This window comes from Poecilia reticulata, linkage group LG15, assembly GCF_000633615.1.
Source record: "Poecilia reticulata strain Guanapo linkage group LG15, Guppy_female_1.0+MT, whole genome shotgun sequence".
NCBI classification, from domain to species: Eukaryota; Metazoa; Chordata; class Actinopteri; order Cyprinodontiformes; family Poeciliidae; genus Poecilia; species Poecilia reticulata.
The window spans coordinates 17,791,188-17,813,475 of NC_024345.1; the positions used below are offsets into that span (position 1 = coordinate 17,791,188).

A 22,288-nucleotide genomic window follows, 5' to 3' on the forward strand; every position below is an offset into this window, starting at 1 on the left:
TATATAAGACAATCTGCAGAAAATGCTTCTTAACTACATACAGGTTAAATGTTTATCTTTAGTGGACTGAAGGTTCTCTTCAATACACAAACCTAAACTGATTTTTATACAATTTAGGGCTTTAAAAAAAACAACAAACCTGTAGGAGTATTTTGGTTTCAGTCGCTCTGTGTTTGTTTCTGGGGTCTGAGCTGAAGCAGAAAAGTCCTCAGACTGAGCAGCTTCCTCAATGCTCGCATGCGTCTCCATGGACTCCTCCTGCTCCAGCTGGTTGGACTCAACGCCGCACATAACCTCACACACACCCTCCGACCTACAAACATCGTCTGCTGCCACCACGGCCGAGTCCGTCCTCTGCTCTCCGCTTGCTTCTCTGGTTCTAACAGAAAAAAAAAACAGAATTTTAAAAATAAGGACACTGAATGATTTCAAAAAAGCTGCAAAGGAGAAAAAAAAAATATGAAGATCTTATTTTAAATACAAACTGTTGAGTTGAAACAAGATATTTATTTACCCTATATAAGGGGATACCGGAAATTATTTTATGTCAGATTTTAACTTTTCCTGTTTTAAGTTAGCTAGGATTTCAAAACTATTTCTATTTGCTCAATGCCAGCGTAAGAAAGAGAATGTTTTTTTTTTTTTGTGGTTTTTTTAGATAATTTTCTATTAACTAAATGGAGACACACCTCTGGATGTATTTAATGGTAACACATCATACAGCTTCCTGTGGATGATGTTATGGAAAAATCTAACAAAATCAGGCAAGATATCATTGACCGTTTTTTTTCAGTGCTGCTGTTTTTATCTTCCAATTCTCTGTCCCTGTTTTGGAGTCCACAGACGCTTGATGGGTGGAGCTTCAGGACCGCATATCATTTGCATACATTATAGAGGCTGACGGTAGTGCTATGGTCATTCTCAGGGTAAAATGTGTGCAATAGCTACTTCAAGTTCAGATGGACCCTCTAAAAAACAGGTAAGTAACCTTGTAATCTTTCATTAGTATTCCACTGGACTGCATTAATCGTACAACAATGACCTAAAACAGGAAGAGTTTACTCTGATTTGATATTAAACAGTGAGAAAAAAAAAACGGTTAGTCATTTACACTGTGTACAGACCTGCTAAGTGAGCATACAAACATTTTAGCGCCATCTAGTGGACGTGCTATAGGATGTGAAGTATTACCCTTTTTCTTTTCTGCTTTTGTCAAATCTGAAGTCCGGTGGATACTTGTGAAGTCTTATCAGGTGGTCCTTCCTTTGCTGACTTGTCCTAAACTTCTGTCCACAGCCTTCCACAAGGCACAGATACTGAAAGGAATCAAGGTTCCAAAAAAAAAAAGCACGATTTAATATTGCTTAAAATAAATCACTCGTTCAATTCTTCGGCCATCAGATTATCCGGGGCTCACCATGTCCTGTTTTTGGGCGAGGATGGTGAAAAGTGCGTCGTGCCACTCCTGAATGTGAATGTCCAGGAGCCGGGCGCTCGGCAGGGAGCGGCGGCAGGAGCAGCACACGTGTCGGTGCAGGGAGTTGTAGTGGTGCTCGTACTCATGCAGTGTGCTGAAGACGGCTCTGCAGCCGGAGATGTGACAGCCAAACTCTGAAACACTGAGGAAGAGGTCAGGAGGAAGAGGGGGAAAATTAGTCACAGTTTGACTAAGAACTATCTGAGCCAACATCGAGGCCACCTTTTCTTGTCTGTGCTGCTTTTTCTTCCAGATGTAGCACACCCCCGTCTGAGAGACGCTAAATCTGAGAAAATCCCAGTTTGTCTACTGAAGCTGCTCCTTTGTTCCCCTTTTTGAAATCAGGCCAACATCTAAAAGTCTTTGCCTCACTTACTTGCCTACTGCCATTCCCCAGCGAGCTCTGCACTGGTGGCAATTAATTAGTTGATTTTGTATTAGGAGACATTTCTGACACTTGTTTCTTTGGCACCTTACTTATAATAATATATTTGCCAGTGAAGGGCTGCAAAGTGATGATGACACAATATGTTTCCTTGGAAGTTACCAAAATTGGCAAAAGAAAAACAATTTCAAGCAGCACCATTTTTCAAAGCAATCATGCTGCTGATCTTTTTCAATAACACTGATTATTGATTTCATCTGATCACTATTCACAACAATCTAGAGCCAACCCAAACTGCTACCAGTTCAACTGACGGAGTAAAGTTTGTGAAACGCAAGATTTCCATCAGTGTCAAAGGTTTTTTTTTTTTTTTGCCACAGCTGTCCTGTCCAGAGTTTTGTCTGTAACCCACCTGGGCACTGGCTGTTCTTCTGCCTCCGAGATGAACAGGTCCTGCAGATACATGTGTCTGAAAACATCTCCATCCTGTCAACAAAGATTTATATTACAGATGGTAACTAATGCTCCTACAAACGTCTTGTCGTCCGGTGGAGCTCCGTGTGAAGTTGTTACCTCAAACAGCTGATGGTCTCTGTGCAGACGGAGGAGCTGCGGACTAAAAGTGAATGGGTTTCCCTCCACCTGCTGCTCCGCCGCTCCTCTAAAACCCTCTTCTTCGTCGCCGTTATGAGTTTGACTTCCTCCCATCGCTATAAACTGGACCAAGTCTGGTTGCAACATCACGTACGGACGTTTTCATAACTTCTTCGTTGAATCATTGGCAGCCGAACGGTTTCTGCGTTTGTTTTGGTTAGAATTTGGCGCGGGGAGATTACGTCACTCAAGCAGTTTCCGAGTTGACAGGAAAATGTTGTTTTACCGCCACCTGCTGGTCAAACTAATATCGGACCTGGAAACAAAACCGCTTTTCATTCAGTCACATGAATGTTACGTGGAAATGCTGTCTAAATTTCTACAATTTAGAACAGTCAGCTTTTGTTTCTTACCATTTAGAAAATTATCTGTCTTTTGTAACACCAGACAAAACGAAAACATGGTAAAACATTATGTGGTTTTTGCTGCTTGTCTGAATCCATAGTTTAACACAAAGGCACACATAATACAAACAAAATCTTATCTTGCTTTCTCTATTTGCATGTGATTTGTGGACCTCCTGAAATATCTTGTTTCTCGACCAGTTTATTTATTAGCTTTTTCTTCAAGCATGATCCTCCTTCATTTTTACACCACAAGATGGCGACAAAATAACAAGGCATTTTGCTGCGGGAAGCTCTTTTCAGGAATGTGACTGTATTAAACAACTGAACGCTATAACCAAGAAACTTTTGTTTCAAACTGGCCGCGAAAATCTAAAAAAAATAAAAAAATAAATAAAATAAAATAAAAATTCTGAATAATCAAATAATTGGGAGGCCACATTGACGACCGAATGAATGCTTCGTTTGTTAATGTGACTGTTTTTGTAATGCCAACTAAAACATGTTGGTAATTGTGGTTACTTTTTCGCATCAAAATAACAGAAGATAGTTGGAAAAAAAGAAAAATGGCACAGTTCTTTTGGCTGACCTGGGAGGTCAGTTTAAGATGTTAATTTCCAGGATATTACATATCAAATGGGCGGAGAACTGAAGACGTTTCCTCTGAGCTTGGAAGCTGACAATGACAGAGTCCGTCCGACAGAGCAACATGACACATTCTGGCTATTTTATATGGATTTTCATTTCCTCATGGGGTAAGCAAAATTTCCTTCTTTGCTTTTTTATATTCTTTGTGTCTTTTCTTCTTTCTTTATTTTCTTCTCTTTCTTTCTTCCCTCATTTTTTCTTTCTTTCTTCCTTCCTTTCTTCCTTTTTTCTTTCTTCCCTTCTTCATATGTTTCTTTCTGTCTTTACTTCCGCTATAAATCTGTAAACAACCATCTCTGATACTCCTAGGTATAATTGCCGGTAATGTGAAGAATTTGCCTCATGTGATAAAGTACCAAACAGCGACACCTCAGAGGCTGCAGGGCATGCCTCTTCCAAACGATGTTGCTGCTGCACACAAGGTAACAAACTTTACATCCTACCCAACAAGTACCTTTTAAAATGTCCCCATCTTGCGCTAAACACACTGTTTCTTCGCTTTATGTTATTTTATGAAGAAATACCCAGATGTAGTTCAGTACTCTGTTAGTATTGCTGGGAAAAACCACACTCTGCACCTGGAGAAGAACAAGTAAGAATACTTTAAATCTCTCTAAGTCTATTCTTGCTTTCTTTTCTTTTTGTTGTTTTTTTTTCTTCTTTTTTTGTTCTTCTTCTTAAATCTATTACTATTAATCATTTATAAATCGTCACCTTTTCAGAGGTCTTGTTGGGAAAAGTCTTACTGTGACCTACAATTCTGATCAGGGTACCCAAGTTTCAACTACCTCTAACCATGAGGTATGTCCATTTCCTGTTTGCTATTTCCATGTTATTTGGTAAAACTTGAATTATAGGAGAAAGTACTTGTTTTGGCTTGGCTTAATAAGCAGCAGAAAATTATGCAACACTTTACAGAGAGAGAGAGAGAGAGAGAGAGAGAGAGAGAGAGAGAGAGAGAGAGTTTGGCCTGGCACTGAATTCTGTCACAGCTTGTCTCTGCTAAATATAAGAGAAAGCCTTTTTATCAAAGGCAGATCCTTGACTGTTCTTACAATTCTAGGCCACACTGATCTGTACATCCCAAACCTTCTATCACAATCATCTTTATTGTTACAAAAAAATCAGATGACGTGTACATTCCTCATAATCAAAGTTCCACGTTGTGACAAAAATGTATTTCTTTAGAAAAGGAACTGACATATTTGTACATTTCCTGTCTTACCCCAATGCTATGACTCATTCACGTGGTGTAAAATCACATTTTCTACCAGAATTTATTTATTTTTTATTCAATAATTCTTCAACATTAATAGGAACTCAATTCCTTTATAGGTCCACTGCTACTACCATGGACATGTTGTGGGAGTGGAGGACTCCTCTGCCAGCATTGGGTTGTGCTCAGGAATGAAGTAAGCAAAAATGTTGTTCTTAGATCTTAGCAGCACCAGATGTCTGCTTAAGGAGGGGCTGATTTCACTGAGCAGCTGTGGCACATTGGTCAGTGTGTCCAATTCAACGTGAAGAATGGACTCAAGGCGTCCTGCGATATGAAAATGCTTAATTTTACATTTTTCCACATTCATTATGAGATTAATTAATTAATTAATTAATTAATTAATTTGTTTGTTTATACATTTATGTTCCCCCACCCCCATTTTCTTATTTTTTTTATGCAAATGAAAACTAGATATGGGCACACAATAACAAAAAAAACATTCGAGCTGAAAATATAAAACCTTTTTATTATTATTTTTTGTTAAAAGCTTGAAAAAAACTACTTCGAATGTTTTTCTTTTGACATAAATACTTTAATAAATGTGATGAGTGGGTTTCCTTCAGTTTCTGCACCTTAACTCTTATAACCAGAATTATTTGCAAACAACCGAGTTGGTCTTTTCTGAATGGAGATGAGAAAAAGTAACAGCTTTCTATTAGCTAGCTAATCAGCAGCACACAGCAACAGGTGGGGGAGAGGCAAGTCTGCAGTACTCTGTGCTCTGTAAAGACAGATAGAGTACTTTTTTTCCGGGATCTCACTAGGCCCAGGCCTATAGGAAAGTAAAAATCTAAGGGACGTCTGTCACATGGCATCATTTCAGTCATGACCAGTTAGATTTGCAGCACTTCATCCTTCTTGCTCTCATCTACAGAGGATTCATTGCTCTCCAAGACCAGATGTACCTCATTGAACCCCTGCCTGGTGAGACGACGGGACAGCAGGACAAAGCTCACAGTGACGACGATCTGCATGCCGTCTACAACTACAAACACCTGAGGAGGAAGAGGAGCTCCTGTTCCCATGGAAACACAACCACTTTCTATGACCATGGAGCTCGTCCGTCTGGACTATTCCAGCTTGGCAGTCTGGTGAGGACACCGCACGAACACATTCACAGATTATGTGGATTTACACAGCTAATAATTCATGGTGCAGACAGTTTCAGACATTGTGCATCTTTCAAGCGCATGAAAAAAATATAACATTCAATAAAACACATGCAGATAAAATTGTCTGAAACCAGAAAATTATTCTACATTTTACAAAGATCACAGAAATCTGACAAAAAAAAACAAAAAAAAAACTTTTGGCTTTTTCTGCATTTGCACCAAAAGTCTGTTGTTTCATTAACTATAAATCTGGGGAAAAAGAAAGAAAACAAGTAACTTAAGCAATTTAATACAAAAAATATTATGTCTTCTATGTTTTATGTCACTTAGAAAAGCAGAGCCCAGACCAAAGACCATAAAGCCAAACCCAAGACTGTGGAACTGGCAGTAGTGGTGGACAACACAGAGGTTTGATTAATTTTATTCTTTGACTCAATATTACAGATTTCTATCAGTGAAAATATGGAAGGAGATAGTTGTTTGCGAAACGTGTTTGAATTCTTCTTCTAGTACAAGAAGTTTGGCAGCACGAAAGCAGTGGAGGCCAGAGTGCTTGAAGTAGCAAACCATGTGGACAAGGTATGTTTGTTTCACGGTGGCTTCAAACAGAAAGATAACGAGTTTTTGGTCTTTTACATATATCTCTACTTTTAGTTTGGGAAAACGTGCAGGAAACTGTTCTCATATTTTATTAATTAATAACTAAAATAGAACTAAAAGTTCTCTCACTGCCATTAACTGTGAGTCCTCACACCCAAGTTGAAAACATTCACACATATCCCCTCAGCAGCGACTTTCTGTTACTTCCGCAACTCGTTGCATTAAGTGTCCAGACACACGTTCGCATTTAGTAAAATTTGCGAATCACTGCAGATTCTACTTTGCTGTTGCAGTTGTATCGCCCCGTGGGTGTTCGGGTGATGTTGGTCGGCCTGCATGTGTGGTCGTACAAAGATGAGATCGAGGTCAGCACCAACCCCGAGGTCACTCTCGGTCGATTTCTTGAGTGGCGCCAGCGGCACCTCCTGCCAAGGACCAAACACGACAACGCACAGTTCATCACGTAAGAAGCTAGGAATTTAAAACTCCAACTAAAAAGAACTGATGTTCGCGCTGTTTGAGTGTTTACCTAAATATTCCCCTCTCTCCTCGTCTTCGATCAGAGGCGTGGATTTTGAGGGCTCCACTGTCGGATTAGCTAACACTAATGCAATGTGCACCTCGAACTCTGGAGCTGTCAATGAGGTAATAAATTATAACATGCTGAAAAAAAATTCACTTTGTAAAAAGTTTGAAAATTAAGAGATTATGATAAAGAATTGTGTGATATCAGTGATTACATACCGAAATGTATTTGGCTTCACAGGATCATAACACCAATTCAATTGGAGTGGCCTCCACCATAGCACATGAGATGGGTCACAATCTGGGTTTGTCCCATGATACAGAGAACTGTGTCTGCGGCTCCCTGGCATCAAAGAAAGGCTGCATCATGGCTGAAAGTGTTGGGTAAGCTCAAACAAGCCTAGCAAAAATAATTCATATCCCTTAAACTTTTCAAATGGGATTTTATGTGATAATCCAAGTCAACATAGTGCATTTTTTTAAGTAAATGAAAAGTTAAGCAGGTAAAGTTAGTTTCACTTTACACCCTATGTCTTCAATACTTTAGTGCGGAAATAAAGTTTTTTCTATCGATTTTTATATTTAATTTCTCTTTCTATAGCCTCGTGTATCCCAAGCAGTTCAGCAGCTGCAGTCAACAGCAGCTCAGCAGGTTCCTGGAGGAGATCAATCCTGCTTGTCTGCTTGATATTCCTTCCGCCGATCGCATCTATGGAGGCCCAGTATGTGGAAATGCCTTCTTAGAGCCTGGAGAGGAGTGCGACTGTGGCACTGTGGAGGTTTGTTCACGCTCAAAAGGTAGACGTTTGCGTCTCGCTTGAAAGCACACACAGGAAGCTGATTTCCAATTTTTGTCTTGACAGGAATGCAAGAATCCCTGCTGCAACGCAACAACCTGCAAACTGAATGCAGGAGCTCAGTGCGCAGAAGGACAGTGCTGCCACAAATGCCAAGTAAGTACTACTCACTGAGCCTACTACTCGCTAGATGAGGAGTCAGACTGATGCTAATTATGTAACTGTATATCTAGACACAGAATGACTATTCCGTCTGGCAGATTTTGTGTGAGTGGATGTATTTGACTAGTCAGTATATCACCATCTGTGTTTCTGTCCGCACTACAGCTGAAGCCGACAGGCAGCATCTGCCGCCCAAAAGCCGGAGACTGTGACCTGGCAGAGTACTGCACGGGCCTTTCTGCTGCCTGTCCCACTGATGCGTTCACCCAAAACGGCCGGCCGTGCAACCGTGGAAGAGGATACTGCTACAACGGGCAGTGTCCATCTCGGCAAGATCACTGCAAGAGACTTTGGGGACCAGGTGAAATACTTCTATTAGTTTGTTTTACGAGTTCTTTCATCCCGATATTTGAACACTTCCCTTACTGTCTGCATTTTCACCGATCTGTTTAGACGGTGAAGTCGCCGTAGACGCTTGCTTCTATCAGTATGGAACCTGCAGAAGGACACTGTTTAATCAAAAATGTTCCAGTCGGTATGTAACTAAAAGCCACATTGAAGGAAATGTTTTATGCAATCTTCTTTTTTTAAGCTTTTGTTGTGGTTGCTTTGGGGTTTCAGAGATCAATCGTGTGGAAAGCTTTTCTGTTCTGGAGGATGGGACTTTCCCATAACATCCAGGAAGTCCCTTTACAAAGTAGGAAACAGAATAAATTGCAATGAGGCAACCATGAACCCCGAAGACAACTACCCGTCCGATCTGGGCATGGTGCCTACTGGTACCAAGTGTGGCAACAATATGGTGAGATAATAGTTTTTAACGGTTAAAATAACCAAAATCCCTGTCATTACAAACCCAAAGGACTTAATGTATTTGTAATGTCTCTATCAGGTATGCTACAATCAAAAATGTGAAGATATCAAAAGCATCAAAGCATATGGAACAAATGACTGCTCATCCAAATGTAACAACCATGGGGTGAGTGCCTATGTAAAACTGTCAAGGTCATAAACCACAGTGCGGCACCATCTGTCATTTTCCCAGCCTTTCCTTTGTAACTGGAGCATCAGTGCACGGCGCAGTGGCCACGCTTACAAACATAGTGGAAGCAAAGCCTGGAGGTCCAATCAATCGAGTTTATGTAACGATTATTCCAGGGAAGGGGAGTGGGCAATGTGTTTTGATTGCAGTGGCTGGGAGACTTAACAAAGTGGCACCCTACGTAGGAATTTAAAAGCAATGCATAGTAAAACTTTCTGGCAGCAGTTATATTAGACATTGCAATTTGTATTACAATTCTGACCAACATTGTCTCTCTGATGCACATGAGTGTCAGCCATTTCTCGTAAAAACTTAATATTATGGCGCCTTGGAGTTATTATGCAAGTCTCAGTTTTCTCCACCGAACCAGTCTGTGTTTACGTCCTGAGGGTTTAACTGCACTACAGCGATCTAACTGGTGTTCCCAAGACACAACCCTCAAAACTCTTTGGACCCGCATATAAATAGTCGTCTTACAATAAGATGTTGCTTGCATTTTATAAATGAAAAGATTTTCCGCTGGTGAACTTTCCTTTAAATCTACACAGTAAAAATGCCAGGGTTAAATTAACATCCACAGTGTTCATTTTAACACCAACAAAGTGTTTATATGTGTCCAAGTCAGCTGGTGTTAAAGTAACACTTTTGAAAGTGTTACAAGTTTAACACCCAAATTCGTGTAAAATTAACACCAGACATTGTTAACATTCAACAATGCTAGGTGTCATATTAACATTACAATGATGTTGGGGTTAAAATATAGTGTTAAAAGTAACACAACTGTAGTGTTAATCACAAAATATAATGTGGTGTTAAAAAGTGAAAAAATATTCAAAACAAGACACAATTAAGAGTTTAACTTTTATTAAACCCATTTCTGTGTTACAGACCTTCAATGCACAGCTCATACAAAACAGCAGCAGGGGACAATGATAATAATATCAGATCAGAGACACAAATAATAGCAAACATCATCCAAAATCTCTACTCAAATGGTCATCAAAATACTCTAATGACTTTAGCAGCGACAAGGAATACCTTATCATCCCTGATTATAAAATGAGTTGAACAATTTTTTGTGCTGAACCTTGCAAATATAACATGTTGGCATATTCAAGTGTCAGTTCTCACTCTGATTTCCTTGACTCTGTTGTTTCCTTTGTTGTTAAGATTCAGATCTGCCTGTGTGTCTTTCCACGTAGCTCAGCCATGTTTCATGGATAGTTGATCTTTGTTGTAAAAATGTAAAGCTATGCATGTTAAAAATGCCTTTTGGCTCCTGCCTAAAGTCCTGTGAGAGCATAGTTACGCTGCTAACTGTGGGATCTCTGATAGGTATGCAACCATGAGAGTAAATGTCACTGCGATCCAGGCTGGGCTCTGCCTTTCTGTGCTGTACAGCAGTCAGAGCTGACTGAAGGTATTGTTATTATGCTTTTCTATCCCATGTGAATCTGCTTCTTTAAATGTTTAACCTTTTTAGGACTCTGATTTTGCACATGACTGTTTCTTACATGATTTAATATTCATAGACTCTACAACAGTCTGTCCTCATGAGCAAAAACAAACGGTGAATTAATTCAATTTCCCCCATTAGTCCACACAAATGACATTACTTTGAATTTTTGTCTCCAGGAGAGATGATGTATGTTGTTTCATATACGTCATCATAACCGGTTGTGTGTTGGTGTGTGTGTGTGTGTGTGTCTAGAGTCAGGCCTGGCTATTGTCATTGTGTCAGTGATCGTTGGCTTAATTCTCCTGCTGGTCATTCTTATTGGGAGTCTGACGTGCTTCATCAGAAAAAGGACACCGACAAAAAGGTGAGACAGCAGCAGACACCTCTTTAAGTTAGCTTTACTTAACACTTATGTCTTTGATTTGATCTCATTTGTGTTTTTTTTATAGGTTTCTTCCTGTGACTTCTGGACAATCCAACCCAGTGTTTCAGTCAAGCACCAGGAGAGGCAGCTCTCGCCTCGGGTCCACTCACATCAGCCAGCCTACGTTTGTGGAGTCGTCTGTTTCTCAGCCCTGTAAACCTCTGTTCTCCGCTGCTGTCAAACCACAGACTGCAGCTCTGAAGCCCTGCAGGGCAGCTCCAGCGGTAAGCCCAAAGCCTCAACACCCAGCTGCAGTCACACCCCGAGACTGCATGTGTTTTGACTTACATCGTCTATGATATATCACACTGAATATTACCTTTAGTGGTTATGGGTACAAATTTAAGGCTGCCAACTGAGGCCAAAGGGAAAACATAATAATGGTTTTACTTCTTTTTCTTATGTTTCTTCAATTTTCAGCCTCCAGAGAAGGAACCAGTTGCATCTCATTTATCAAAGGTTCACCAGGTAATCTGAGTTTCTCTTTTTGCCCATTTGTCTTTTGTCGATTATAGTCGTGGGCAAGGTTTCTGCATGTCATTCCTGCTGTTTAAAGCCCTTTAATTGAGATGGTGAGCATGTTGCAGAAGCCAAACATAACAGCATCATGTTTCATTCTTTTTAAAGTAACTGATTTTAAAAAGTTGGAAAATTATGAGAAACCTAGACAAATAACACAAGTAATTCGCCAGCTCATATTAACACCTTATTCGCTTTTAGTGTTAATTTACAGAGAGCAGAGTAACAAAAAACAAAGAACATTTTCACAATATGTGTTATTTAGTTCATATTTAGCTCAAGCCAGGTTTCTTAACTTGCACCAATTAAGAATAAAAGTCATGTCCAGCCATGTCACAGGAAAAATAGGCCTAGTTATCGTTATTGCTACTGAAACTATTAGTATGTTAGATTTTTGCAAATATTTAATGCTTTTCTATTTTAAATAAAATGAACGATAATGTTAGACACTTGTGTTTTTTTATTTATTTAAATACCTTAAAAACTGTAAAGCCATGATTGTTGGGATGTACGACAAATTATATTTTCTGCCCCTTTGGTGTTGCAAGAGTTAAATAGATGTTTCTTTTATAGGTTGCAAGGACATTCATGCAGCCACCAAATGTTTCAAAGCTGCCAATTTATTCCGAGGTGAATCAACACAATAGCATTTCAAAGTACTAATTGCCAAATAAAACTGATTGCCCACAAAAATGAGTGTGACAATAGTTTCAGTTTCCTGAGGTTGTCTTTTGTTGTCGTTGTTGTTGACAGAATAAGCCCCTGCCACCTTCTAGACCACTACCCCCACTTGCATCAAAACCAGTAAGTGACGCAAGTCGTCTTATTTACATTCATGAATTTCATTATTCTTGTATTTTGTTTTAATAATTAACATTCTGCCACTAAGAACATGAAGCCAAAACCTCCGATGCCTCCGCTGAAGCCAAAGCCCTCTCCAGTCCAGTCTGCCCTGCCACATTCTCAGCTGGTATGTACTCACAAGGCAGACAGAGTGAATAAGACTTTCCAACCTCTGACATAGCTGCTATTGCCATCCAGACATCCCTAAATGTTATAAAAGGCATGCACGTTTATATAGAGATCTGTGGCTCTTGGCATTGCCCCAGCATAGCAGTGTAATGAATAAGCAGCGGTTCACTGTTGGAGTCGTCTCGGGGCTTAATAACTGCGACCGCTGCTCTGTGAATTAAACAGCCGGACATGTTTGGATAAAGAAGACTGAAGCCCACTTATCTAAACTGAGTGTGTTAACTGTTTATTCGTGTTTTGGTTTTTTTTCAGCTTGGTAGGAGAGCTCCCTTGATGCCCCCCAGCAGGCCGAGATGACAGTGGGAATAATTCACACTGTTGTAAATACTGACATTCTCTGGCAGAGATGCTGAGGGACCAATAAGATCCTCCTTGGAGACGTTCATCTGTTTTACATGTGGGGGAAAAAGACCCACAGGGAGATGTGCATAATGAAACCAGGAATGTTACAGTCTCCCCATGGATGACCTGTTATCTGCGTCCTGCTCATGCCAGTCTTCAGCTGGTGTACCTGAAGCAATGTTTGACAAAACTTAACTTAAGTGCTTAACGGATGACAAATGGCGCTGCTGCTATGATGATGACTGATTTAGTGTTATAGGGAAATTATTCACTGTGTTGGGTTTTCCCCAGCTTTTGTAAGTCGCCTGCACTATCAATGTCTTTGTTTACACATACCTTGGATGAGACTAGATTTCCTAAGCATGGTTGCACATATTCTGTTTTCAGAAGCTGGGATAAGATGTTAATCTGGATAGTTAGAGATCAAAAAATCAAAATCAAAATACTGTTGCAACTATCTCTGGAGATAATGAGGGATGTTATAAGATAAAAAAAAACATGTATGTACAGGGAAATGATCAGATTCTTCATGTTTCATGTACATGACTGCATTTCTGGTACATGATCTAAACTGAGAGGAAAAGTTACAAAGAATGTAAACACTCTCTGGCAAACTAAATTGGTAGTTAGTTCTAATTTGGTTCTGGTACTTTTATACTTTATTTAAATAATAATATGAATCACAGAGACACGCTGGCTGAAGAGAACAATAAAAACCGTCAAAACTCCTCTGGCAGATTTTACATCAAGCAGAAGTTTACATCATTTTGTGTATAATTTTTATGTATCTTTTTTCCTTCTTTTTCTTTTTTTATGTTTTATATTTTTAAGGAATTGTTTGATTTGGCCCACTGTTAACCAATTTATTGGTCATTTATGTAATTTTTTTGTACTTTTGATTCTGTTTGCGGGCTTTCATGGTTGTTTTATTTTTCAAATGGTCACTTTTATGTCTATTTATGTTTTTATTACTGAGAGTGGTTGGCGTGTGGCTGCCAAATGAATGCTGTTAAGTGTTTTTTTTTTGTGCAATACTTTAAATTGTTTTTCCCTTTTGTTTGATTTTTATTTGTTGTGTTTTATGATCTTCTTTTGATATTTCCTCCTGGTATTTGCGTCTATCATGTGGGTTTTACATTACAGCATCAGTAGCAGAGGCGTTATAACTCCACAAGCTGCTCTGTATTGTGCCATTCAGCACTATCATTGGCACTTTATTCATTGTATAGCTTTCATTATAATTTACGTTTCTTTTTTTTTAAATCAAAATTAATAGATAAATTCTTGCGTCATGATTGTAATTCTTAAAATATATTTCGCAATTGTCTGCAACCACGGTGATTGAAAGATTGTGCCTTCATTTGTATTCCGTCTAAATAAATAAATAAACCCAAACTATTTATTCCTTCGTGTTTTCATTCAGAAGCCATTTTATTGGTTCAACAGTGGTTACCTAGCAACCTCTGAAACAAACACTTTAGCAGACAGCTAACTAGCTAACTGTTTTACGCTCAGAGATTCGCATTGTTCGGGGAATGACTCATTCACTTAGCAATGAGGAAGAGCGAAATACGCTTGAATGGATAGATAAATTACCTTTCTCCAGGCCCAAAAAACACATCAACAGGGACTTCAGTGATGGAGGTAGATCTTGTCTTGTGTCTGTAAATGTTAGCCGATTGTTTACTCGGTTTGTCCGTGTCAGTTTGTGTTTTTATTTACTCGGGTACTCTGTGTGTCTACATGCTGAACCCTCCTGCAGTGATGGTTGCGGAGATTGTCAAGTATTATTTCCCAAAGATGGTTGACATTCACAACTATATTACTTCCTGCAAAAAGCAGCAGAAACTCAGCAACTGGAGCCTCCTCAACAAGTAAGACAATCCGCAGCTGATTCCTGGGAATTATTGGGACCTTCCATAGCAATGCATTCATATTGGTGCATTTATATTTATCAGTTAAGACCTAATTGTGCTAATTCATATATCAAAACGTTCTGCTTTTTCTGGACATTATTGCTATTTTTTTTTTTTGTGCTAAACTTCACTATTTTACTTTTTTAAATATTTGTGCTTTTGTGCAAATTTCAGCCCCATTGAAATACATTGAAATTCTACAAAATTCCACACACAACGTACTACTTCTGCCTACTTCAACCTTGAAACTCCATTCATTTTTTCAACAAGTCGCAGGACTTTAAACTACATTCAAATGTCTCGGCTATCTGAATATGAAGCCGGAATTTATTGATCATCGATTAAACTGTTCATTGCCACTCTGATCAAATCCAAAACATGAAACATGAATATAAAATGGTAAATATGTTTTATAAGAGCTGATAGAAATGTCTTCAAAAGTGAAAAAAAAAACAAGTTTTACCTATTTTTTACAAATCATAAAAAAGACAGAAAGCTTGGCCTTCACAATAAACTTAGTTAAATCTTTCTTCTGGGCCTTTTCATCAAGTCATCAGAAAACACTGACATACACCCACTCACCCACATCCTGGTAACTGGAGTTACACACAGCCAACTACAAATTTATGAGCCCCTACTGTAAACATAGCTGCCCCTGTGGGCTCATTAGTAAATTGCATGCCGTCTGCTTTTGACCTTTTTTTTTATTTTTTTGTAGTAGAAACATATGTTTCTCTGTATGGTCAGGAGGGTGTTTTCCAAGTTGGACTTTTATATCGCAGAGGAAACGATGGAGAAGATTGTTTCAAGCACTCCTGGGATGATACTGCCAGTGCTGTTTTTCCTGAAGGATAAGTTAGACAAGAAACTGCTGCAAACAACCAACAGTAGACCAGTTTGTATTTGCACATAAAAACTTTAAGTCACATTTTGTTCAAAACTTTAATGTGGAAGCAAATATAAATATCTCTGATCTATTTTATTTTTATTTTTTGTTATCTCCTTCCTACGTAGCATTACTTTGGCAGCAGGAGCGAGGAGAAACCGTTTTCAGGTACTATCTTAAAGCTTCTATTCCATCTTTAATGTGGTTTTCATGGGAGCGAATCATCACAAGATGGTGATGAAGAACAATTACCAAACTATCATAAGGTTGATGACAAAAAATGCTATTACACAAGCTAAAGTGCTGATTTCAAGCAAAGTGTGATGACTCTGCTGACTTCCCGAATGCCATACATGCAGGATTTAAAACGTTAACAGGATATGTTGTGGAAAATGTTAGCTGACAATGCCCAAAATGTTTCTATTTTAGTCTTTTTGGTCTAAAAAGTGTCATTTTGGACTTTCTAGTGTGGCGCTGTACTCAGCTTAACTCAAAGTTTATTTATAGAGCTCTCGTAAAAACAATGGAAGTTGACTAAATGGCTGAACAAGTCAATAAAAGCAAACGTTGATCATTGCACTGCTTGTAATGATCGTTACAAGCAGTGTGGATACTCTTCACAAAAGGATGTGGCTAAATGAAAACGAAATAATTAAAAAAAAATATATAAAGTAAAGAATAATATTATTTGGAGTCCAACTCAGGCTAACAAATCTGTTTTACAGGTTTTAATCTAACAAGACATTTTTTAAATATAAATATTCAGAATAATATCTGCTCCCTATAAATATCAGTAACGTCTACTTCACTCTATGTAAAGTAAATGTTTATTGTATGTATACAGGCTCTAGAGATGTAAAAGCATGGCATACTCTCCCCAGATCTTTGGGAGAGCGATAACCTTTGACCTTTGGGTCTGAGTTGGTAAAAGCTTGACATAATGACAGAGGCCACTTACTTATCAAATTTAAAACCCCTATCAAAAGTCACGCTAGCGGTTTTGACATCTGAGGAGAGAAAATGATAAAAGGTACCTGAACAAAATAAAAAAAATGTTGCGTTTACTTTGACTGCTTTTACTGCTCAATATTTGTTTTGGACATTGTCAGAATAAATTGCTAAAATTGTTAGAATGTTATTTTTATAACCTCAAGTGGAAATAAAATATGTAAAAAAAAAAGCATATTAAGACCCACTGGGTCATAAAAAAGGAGAACTCCCAGTATAAAAAATAAACATGCTATGGATTTTTAGTGTCTTTATTTTACACGACAATTCAAATCAAACCAACACAGCTACAACCAAGCTTGGCTGTAGTTTTCTGCTGTAGCTTACACTTAATTTAATATACCGATAAAATAAACAGCTCCTCACTAGTCAGTCGTCACTGGTGATCACATATCACCAGTGACGACTGGTGATATGTGAAATAAAGTAAGAAATAGTTTTGCAACAAAAAACATTTCCTAAAAAAATATGGAAAGAGAAGGGAAACATGATTTAAAAATAATAGATATGAAAACAAAAAGAAAATCAAGATTAAGAAAAATCTATATTTTAATTCAGTACAATCTGTTTTTCAAATGGCCTTTCTGGGTTTCTACAAACTCTTTACCAACTTCCATCACTGCTGTTTCTAGCACTGTTGTGACTTTTAAATCTATTGTCTTGCCTGTCCTGAGATCACTGGTCGTCCTGACAGCCCTCTGCCCCCCCACCCCCACCCCACCCCCCCTCAAATAGCAGCTGCCTCCTTTGAAGACATCAGACCCAAGTCTGATTAGAAAACGCCGCAGCACGAGGGTGTGAATTGGGGATATGCGTCTCTTCCGTTTCCTAAACTTCGTTTGCCCCAGTAAGCTCACTCTGTGAAGCTGACCTCAGACCACTGCCCCCTCCCTTTTGTACTCTCTCGCTTTCCTCTTTCATCTGCACCCATCCTCTATCAGCAAGGCAGGTCTCCTTATCAGCTCCCAACATCCAGATGGTCCTTATCAAGCAGTGAGAGCTCAGCACTGTTGACTGACAGACATGCATTTTCTCTTATCTGACATTGTCTCAGTTTCCTTTTGTACTCCTCTGTACTTTCAGATACTATGCTCACCAGATTTGTTAAAATGAATCTTTGAAGATTTCTCTGCTTTTGCTGTGTGTTTATTTTTTGTTAGATGTAGAAATTCAACAGGCCGAAGCGAGAATTGCGGCTCAGCTGGCAGAGATGAAGAGTACAGAGGCAACAGTGTATGGGAAAACTGTTACTTTGAATTGAACCTAAAAGTTTTATTTTTTATTCAGTTGCTCTACTTGTGATGACGATTAGAATAAACCAACATTTGATTTGTTCGCTTTTTAAATCACAAAGGAACCCGCAACCAGTGACGTTTTTCACAGAGATGAACCTTTCAGCAACCCGGCAAGTCATGTTGGAAAAAGAACTCCAGGTGCAGGAACTTCAGGAAATTGTGAAGGTACACTCATGCAAGCTCACTTCAATTCAAGCTGCTGACTGGTGAAACATCTGCAAAAACATCCATCTTCCTTTATAAAGCTCTGTGTGAGGGGAAGCTTGCTCATGTTGCTGTCCAAGTGTGTGGATGTGTGTGTATGTGTGTGTGTGATGTGTCACACCCTGTGTCAGCAGCAGTCCGTGAGTCACCACCGGCTCAGCGGATATAAATCTTTTTTTTTTTTCTTTTGCCACATCTGTTTAAAAAAGGGGGGAAAAAAGCAGAATGATGACCTACATTTCCAACTTCTCCTTCTAGTTCATGCCTCTTTAGGTAAACTACCTCCAGACTGACATGGTCTCTCTCTCTCTCTGTTTTCTTGTACTTAGATTCTCCAGTTGAAAGTGAGCAAGTTGGAGGAGCTGGTTCAATTGAAGGACAAGCGCATTGAACATCTGACATGTTTTCCAGAGACGTACATGACTAAACTACAGGTGCTCGATTAAAAAGCAACTCACATTCACACGCAGATCTGGCATTTTGCTGTCTTCTTTTCTTGTTGAAGAAGACAGCAAGACATCTTTGGAGTTCAGTCATTACACTTGTGTTTTTTCTGGAATATATACTTATAATACTCAAGATGAAGGAGAATCAATATGTTAATTATGTTAAAAGGTATTTGTTTTAAGATGTAATTAATAAAGAACAACTACATGTCCGTCCTTCCTTTTATTCTATATTATGAACACGTTTGGGTCTAAATTATGATAAATTATTTTTTGAAAATATATAAGTTATTAGATATATGGTACATAAGATTAATTGCCCTGTTATAAATGTCTTTATTTTCATTCCTTTTCTTCCCATTACCATTAAAAAAACAACATTCAGGTTGAAACAACAATAACCTTAGGAAATCCAAAATGAGGTTTCCAAATAATGATTTAATTTCTTAAGGAAAAAAATATCCAAATCATCTGACTAGTTGTCCTAAAATTAAAATACTAAAACTTTTTATGTAATTGGCAATTAGTCATATTATGTTGCGGCAGTCCTATTAATTCTGCATTATTGTGAGTTTTAGAGATAAACACTGAATTTAAGGTCAGTTCAATTCAAATAACTCTATTTTCTCTCCGAGGGGCGATTTCAAAAAGGTCATGCCACAGCATCTCCGCCAGATTTAAGTCTGAACTTTGACTAGGCCAGAAAGTCCACTACTCTCTGTGTTTTCTCCATTTGTTTATGGCGGTTCTTATTATGAAGAGTCAAAGCAACCTTTTCCAGATTGATAGACGTGAATGACGCTGTGTCTCATTTGATCTTAAATATCTTTAGGACAAAGTTGAAACAATTTATAGCAGATAATACTGTGCAGTTATTAGAAATAGGCATATCGGAGTCACGATCCAAGCGATGCGCAACTGAATCGGATCACTTTTTCAAAACTGCATATCTTTGTGCATGTATTTAAAAAAATGTAAGGAATTTCTTGATTTTACATGTCATGCAGTAATTTATTTCAATGTAATTTCACCCCGGATGTGTGAGCAAAGCGGCTCTTGAACCTCTGACAGGAAAGCACCCTCAGGCAAACTAGTTTCAGCTGTAGGTTTGTTTGAGTCACTTTCTAATTAAAACTGTCATTTTCAAGAAAACAGTACCTAAGTGTGAAAATGATCCTAAGATAGAAAACAGTTCTTATTGACGTCCTTTTTAGAGTTCAGTGATAAACTTTCAGAATGAATCAGTTCACTGACCAGAGATGACCAAATATAGTCAAGTGTTCCTCATCCTGCAGTCTAAAAACAAACTTTTCTTTCAGTTGAAAAATATGGTTTACCTTCTTTTATGATGGCTTTTATCCAATTAACATTATACCGGACAGCTTCACTGTAGAATATGAAATATAATATCATGGTAAACTATTGAACTGTTTATGTAAGATAGTTAGTTAAACACATTAGTTCTGATTTGTGTGTGTTTGAATCAGCGTCATTACAGAAAGCATATGATAATCAATCTGATTTGCTGGTATTAGTAAAGTCAGTGGGAGATTCTCACAAACTGATGTCCTGGAATAAAAACAGAAAATGAATAGCACATTTTTGTATGCTGCTAGCTATATAAAATTTTAAAACAGAAAAAGAAAATCATGATAGACGTGTTTATATTTGCAACAGAAACAGAAAAAATATTCCTACTATTGATAAAATCTATTACTATATATTAAATGTATTTTCTAGAACATTTATACACCATTGAAATTTTTTGATACAGACTCAAGAAAAGAGAATAAACACCCTCAAGTTGTTCTTTTTAATATTATTACACCTGTTTACATTAGTACTCTTTACGAAGGAACACCAGTATCACAAGCTGATAATATCTGGGTGAATAGTTTTGCTAGCTTTGTGAATCACAATCGTGCAGGTGGCTGATTATACAGCCACTCATATGGCTTGCTAATTGCAATTTTAAATGATTATTTTCATAAAAGTGATCAGTCGCGTTACTTTAGTTTCCACAATATGATTGTTTCATGACTAGAAATGCTGTATTTTCAAAAGCGGAGAAAAGTGTTGTGGTTTTGTTACAGCCAGCTGACAAGCAGTGAGCAGAAGCGAGTGGGGGAGGGGTAATGGTCTGTTATTCCATGCAGATATTATAAGAATTTAAGCGGTTTTGAAGTTGCAGTACCTACAAATATGAACCGATTACCGGCTTTTACTTTGTTCATTGCACAAACAAACAGCTTTTATGTATTTAATGTATTTAATGTCTGCCAAATGATCTAAAAGAATCCATTAAGTATTTTCACACGTTACTCTAAGCATCAACAAACTGAGCAGTCTGGGTCAAGAGGCAAAAAATAATACCTGAATTGAAGCTCTTATTACATGCTAAGCTGCTGCTAAGGTGTTGCTGCAACTATACAGAAAGTAAGTAAACACCTCTGAACGGAGAATTTGATTTAAAACATGCCCAAAATAAAAATAAAAAACTTGAAAAATGCAAATGCACAAATGGATATTCACAGAAGATGTCTGATCTGTTGTCTAATGCCTCATGTGATGTCACCAGAGACACATTTACTTAGAGGTTTGATGGTTTGTAACTGTAGCTACAGTTAGTTTGACTGGTTGAGAAAAGACAAGCTAGTAGCTTTAATCCGGTTTTCCAGGTTACAATGCATGGTTTGTATGACTTGACATCATTTTCCCAAATGAAGGCATACATATTTTCACAGCGTTGGAGAGTAAGGAGGGGGGCTTAGATAAGAATCAGCCACACACACAAAAGTAAATTATAGAGCAGTCTTGAGTAATGTTTTGATAATTATCACAGACGCAGAAAGGAGCTCTGTCGGTGAGGGATCCTGGGAAGTAGCAACAACACACACACAGGAAAAGAATGTGAGAAAAATCAGCAGAACAGAGCAACCATTGAAAGTGCAGTTTACTGCGGATGATTCACACTGGTATCACACTGCTTTCTCAGGGCCGGATTCGGTCTAAGATGAGGGGCTGCGCCCTCATGGAACTGGGGAGGGACATGCTGGAAAGTGCCAAGGTTTGTTGTATCTTAGAGGATATGACTTGGGTAGATCTGGGACAAAAGGAAGGAAAGAAAAGTGACAGGTCAGACAGGAAGCTGAAACGACCCCTCACAGCCCTGAGAGAAAAACACGGATATCAAATGGGTAGACCACCCAAATGAATTGGCACAGCCTGTCGGACAAACAAACAGACCTTCAGTGGAGCAATGAACCAAAATGGAAGTTTGTTCATATTTACTCCACTTACAGACTGGATTTCTCTCAGGAAAAAAATAAATAGGGGTCAAACAACAGTTAACCACAATCCCTGAGGAAGCAAGGACTCATGATCTGATTGTTAAAGGATGCCGGAGATCTCCAGAGGGCCAGAGAGGAAGCCATCACTCATTAAGCTGTTCAAAATACTTATGTTGTCTGTTTTATGAAATATATCTATAAGTGATGAGTCACAGTAAACTGTATGTGTGACAGTTAAATAAAACACTGTGCACTAAGATGCAAGTTTTTGATAACATCTTTTAAGCTTTTATATGACTTTAAAACATTTTCTTGGTCCTCATGAGGGGAAATGGTTTTTATCTAGGGGTTATAGGTCTGTGGGTAAGAGTTAGGCTGTAGAAAATGAATGGAAGTCAATGTAAAGTCCCCACAGTGAAAACACGACTGTGTGTGTGAAGTT

General features: G+C 38.4%; 3 protein-coding genes across 3 annotated transcripts in view; 2 read left to right on the plus strand and 1 right to left on the minus strand.

Annotated features, from left to right (window-relative positions):
- The window catches only part of znf511 (zinc finger protein 511), a 2,936-nt gene extending 229 nt beyond the window's left edge, over nt 1-2,707 (minus strand). The window contains exons 1-5 of the mRNA XM_008429752.2: nt 2,436-2,707; nt 2,275-2,348; nt 1,418-1,619; nt 1,192-1,316; nt 140-379 (exon numbers count right to left, since the gene is read on the minus strand). Of these exons, the coding sequence (XP_008427974.1) occupies nt 140-379; nt 1,192-1,316; nt 1,418-1,619; nt 2,275-2,348; nt 2,436-2,603 (809 nt within the window). The 5' untranslated portion in view covers nt 2,604-2,707. The remainder of the gene's footprint in view (nt 1-139; nt 380-1,191; nt 1,317-1,417; nt 1,620-2,274; nt 2,349-2,435) is intronic.
- A 677-nt stretch (nt 2,708-3,384) lies between these two features.
- Nucleotides 3,385-14,058, plus strand: adam8a (ADAM metallopeptidase domain 8a). Its single transcript, XM_008429753.2, has 25 exons — nt 3,385-3,615; nt 3,818-3,930; nt 4,027-4,100; nt 4,231-4,309; nt 4,844-4,920; nt 5,662-5,878; nt 6,230-6,307; nt 6,410-6,478; nt 6,793-6,962; nt 7,063-7,144; nt 7,266-7,408; nt 7,626-7,803; nt 7,888-7,977; nt 8,149-8,344; nt 8,437-8,518; nt 8,605-8,785; nt 8,876-8,962; nt 10,361-10,445; nt 10,737-10,848; nt 10,934-11,132; nt 11,329-11,376; nt 12,001-12,057; nt 12,181-12,231; nt 12,317-12,397; nt 12,712-14,058. Exons 1-25 carry the CDS (start codon nt 3,543-3,545, stop codon nt 12,754-12,756), a joined length of 2,667 nt encoding a protein of 888 aa, XP_008427975.1. The 5' UTR covers nt 3,385-3,542; the 3' UTR covers nt 12,757-14,058.
- A 196-nt stretch (nt 14,059-14,254) lies between these two features.
- On the plus strand, nt 14,255-18,768 carry spef1 (sperm flagellar 1). Its single transcript, XM_008429754.2, has 7 exons — nt 14,255-14,445; nt 14,564-14,675; nt 15,465-15,612; nt 15,732-15,771; nt 17,772-17,844; nt 17,966-18,071; nt 18,440-18,768. The coding sequence occupies exons 1-7, from the start codon at nt 14,337-14,339 to the stop codon at nt 18,554-18,556; spliced, it is 705 nt and encodes a 234-aa protein (XP_008427976.1). The 5' UTR covers nt 14,255-14,336; the 3' UTR covers nt 18,557-18,768.
- Nucleotides 18,769-22,288: the final 3,520 nt, after the last annotated feature.

Excerpts from the sequence above, each read along its gene's own strand:
- spef1 (XM_008429754.2), top strand. The coding sequence starts at position 14,337 with ATGACTCATTCACTTAGCAATGAGGAAGAGCGAAATACGCTTGAATGG. Across the intron at positions 14,446-14,563 it reads CAGGGACTTCAGTGATGGAG|TGATGGTTGCGGAGATTGTC; the intron begins GTAGATCTTGTC and ends ACCCTCCTGCAG. Across the intron at positions 18,072-18,439 it reads AACTTCAGGAAATTGTGAAG|ATTCTCCAGTTGAAAGTGAG; the intron begins GTACACTCATGC and ends TCTTGTACTTAG.
- adam8a (XM_008429753.2), top strand. The coding sequence starts at position 3,543 with ATGACAGAGTCCGTCCGACAGAGCAACATGACACATTCTGGCTATTTT. Across the intron at positions 3,931-4,026 it reads ATGTTGCTGCTGCACACAAG|AAATACCCAGATGTAGTTCA; the intron begins GTAACAAACTTT and ends TATTTTATGAAG. Across the intron at positions 8,963-10,360 it reads CCAAATGTAACAACCATGGG|GTATGCAACCATGAGAGTAA; the intron begins GTGAGTGCCTAT and ends GATCTCTGATAG.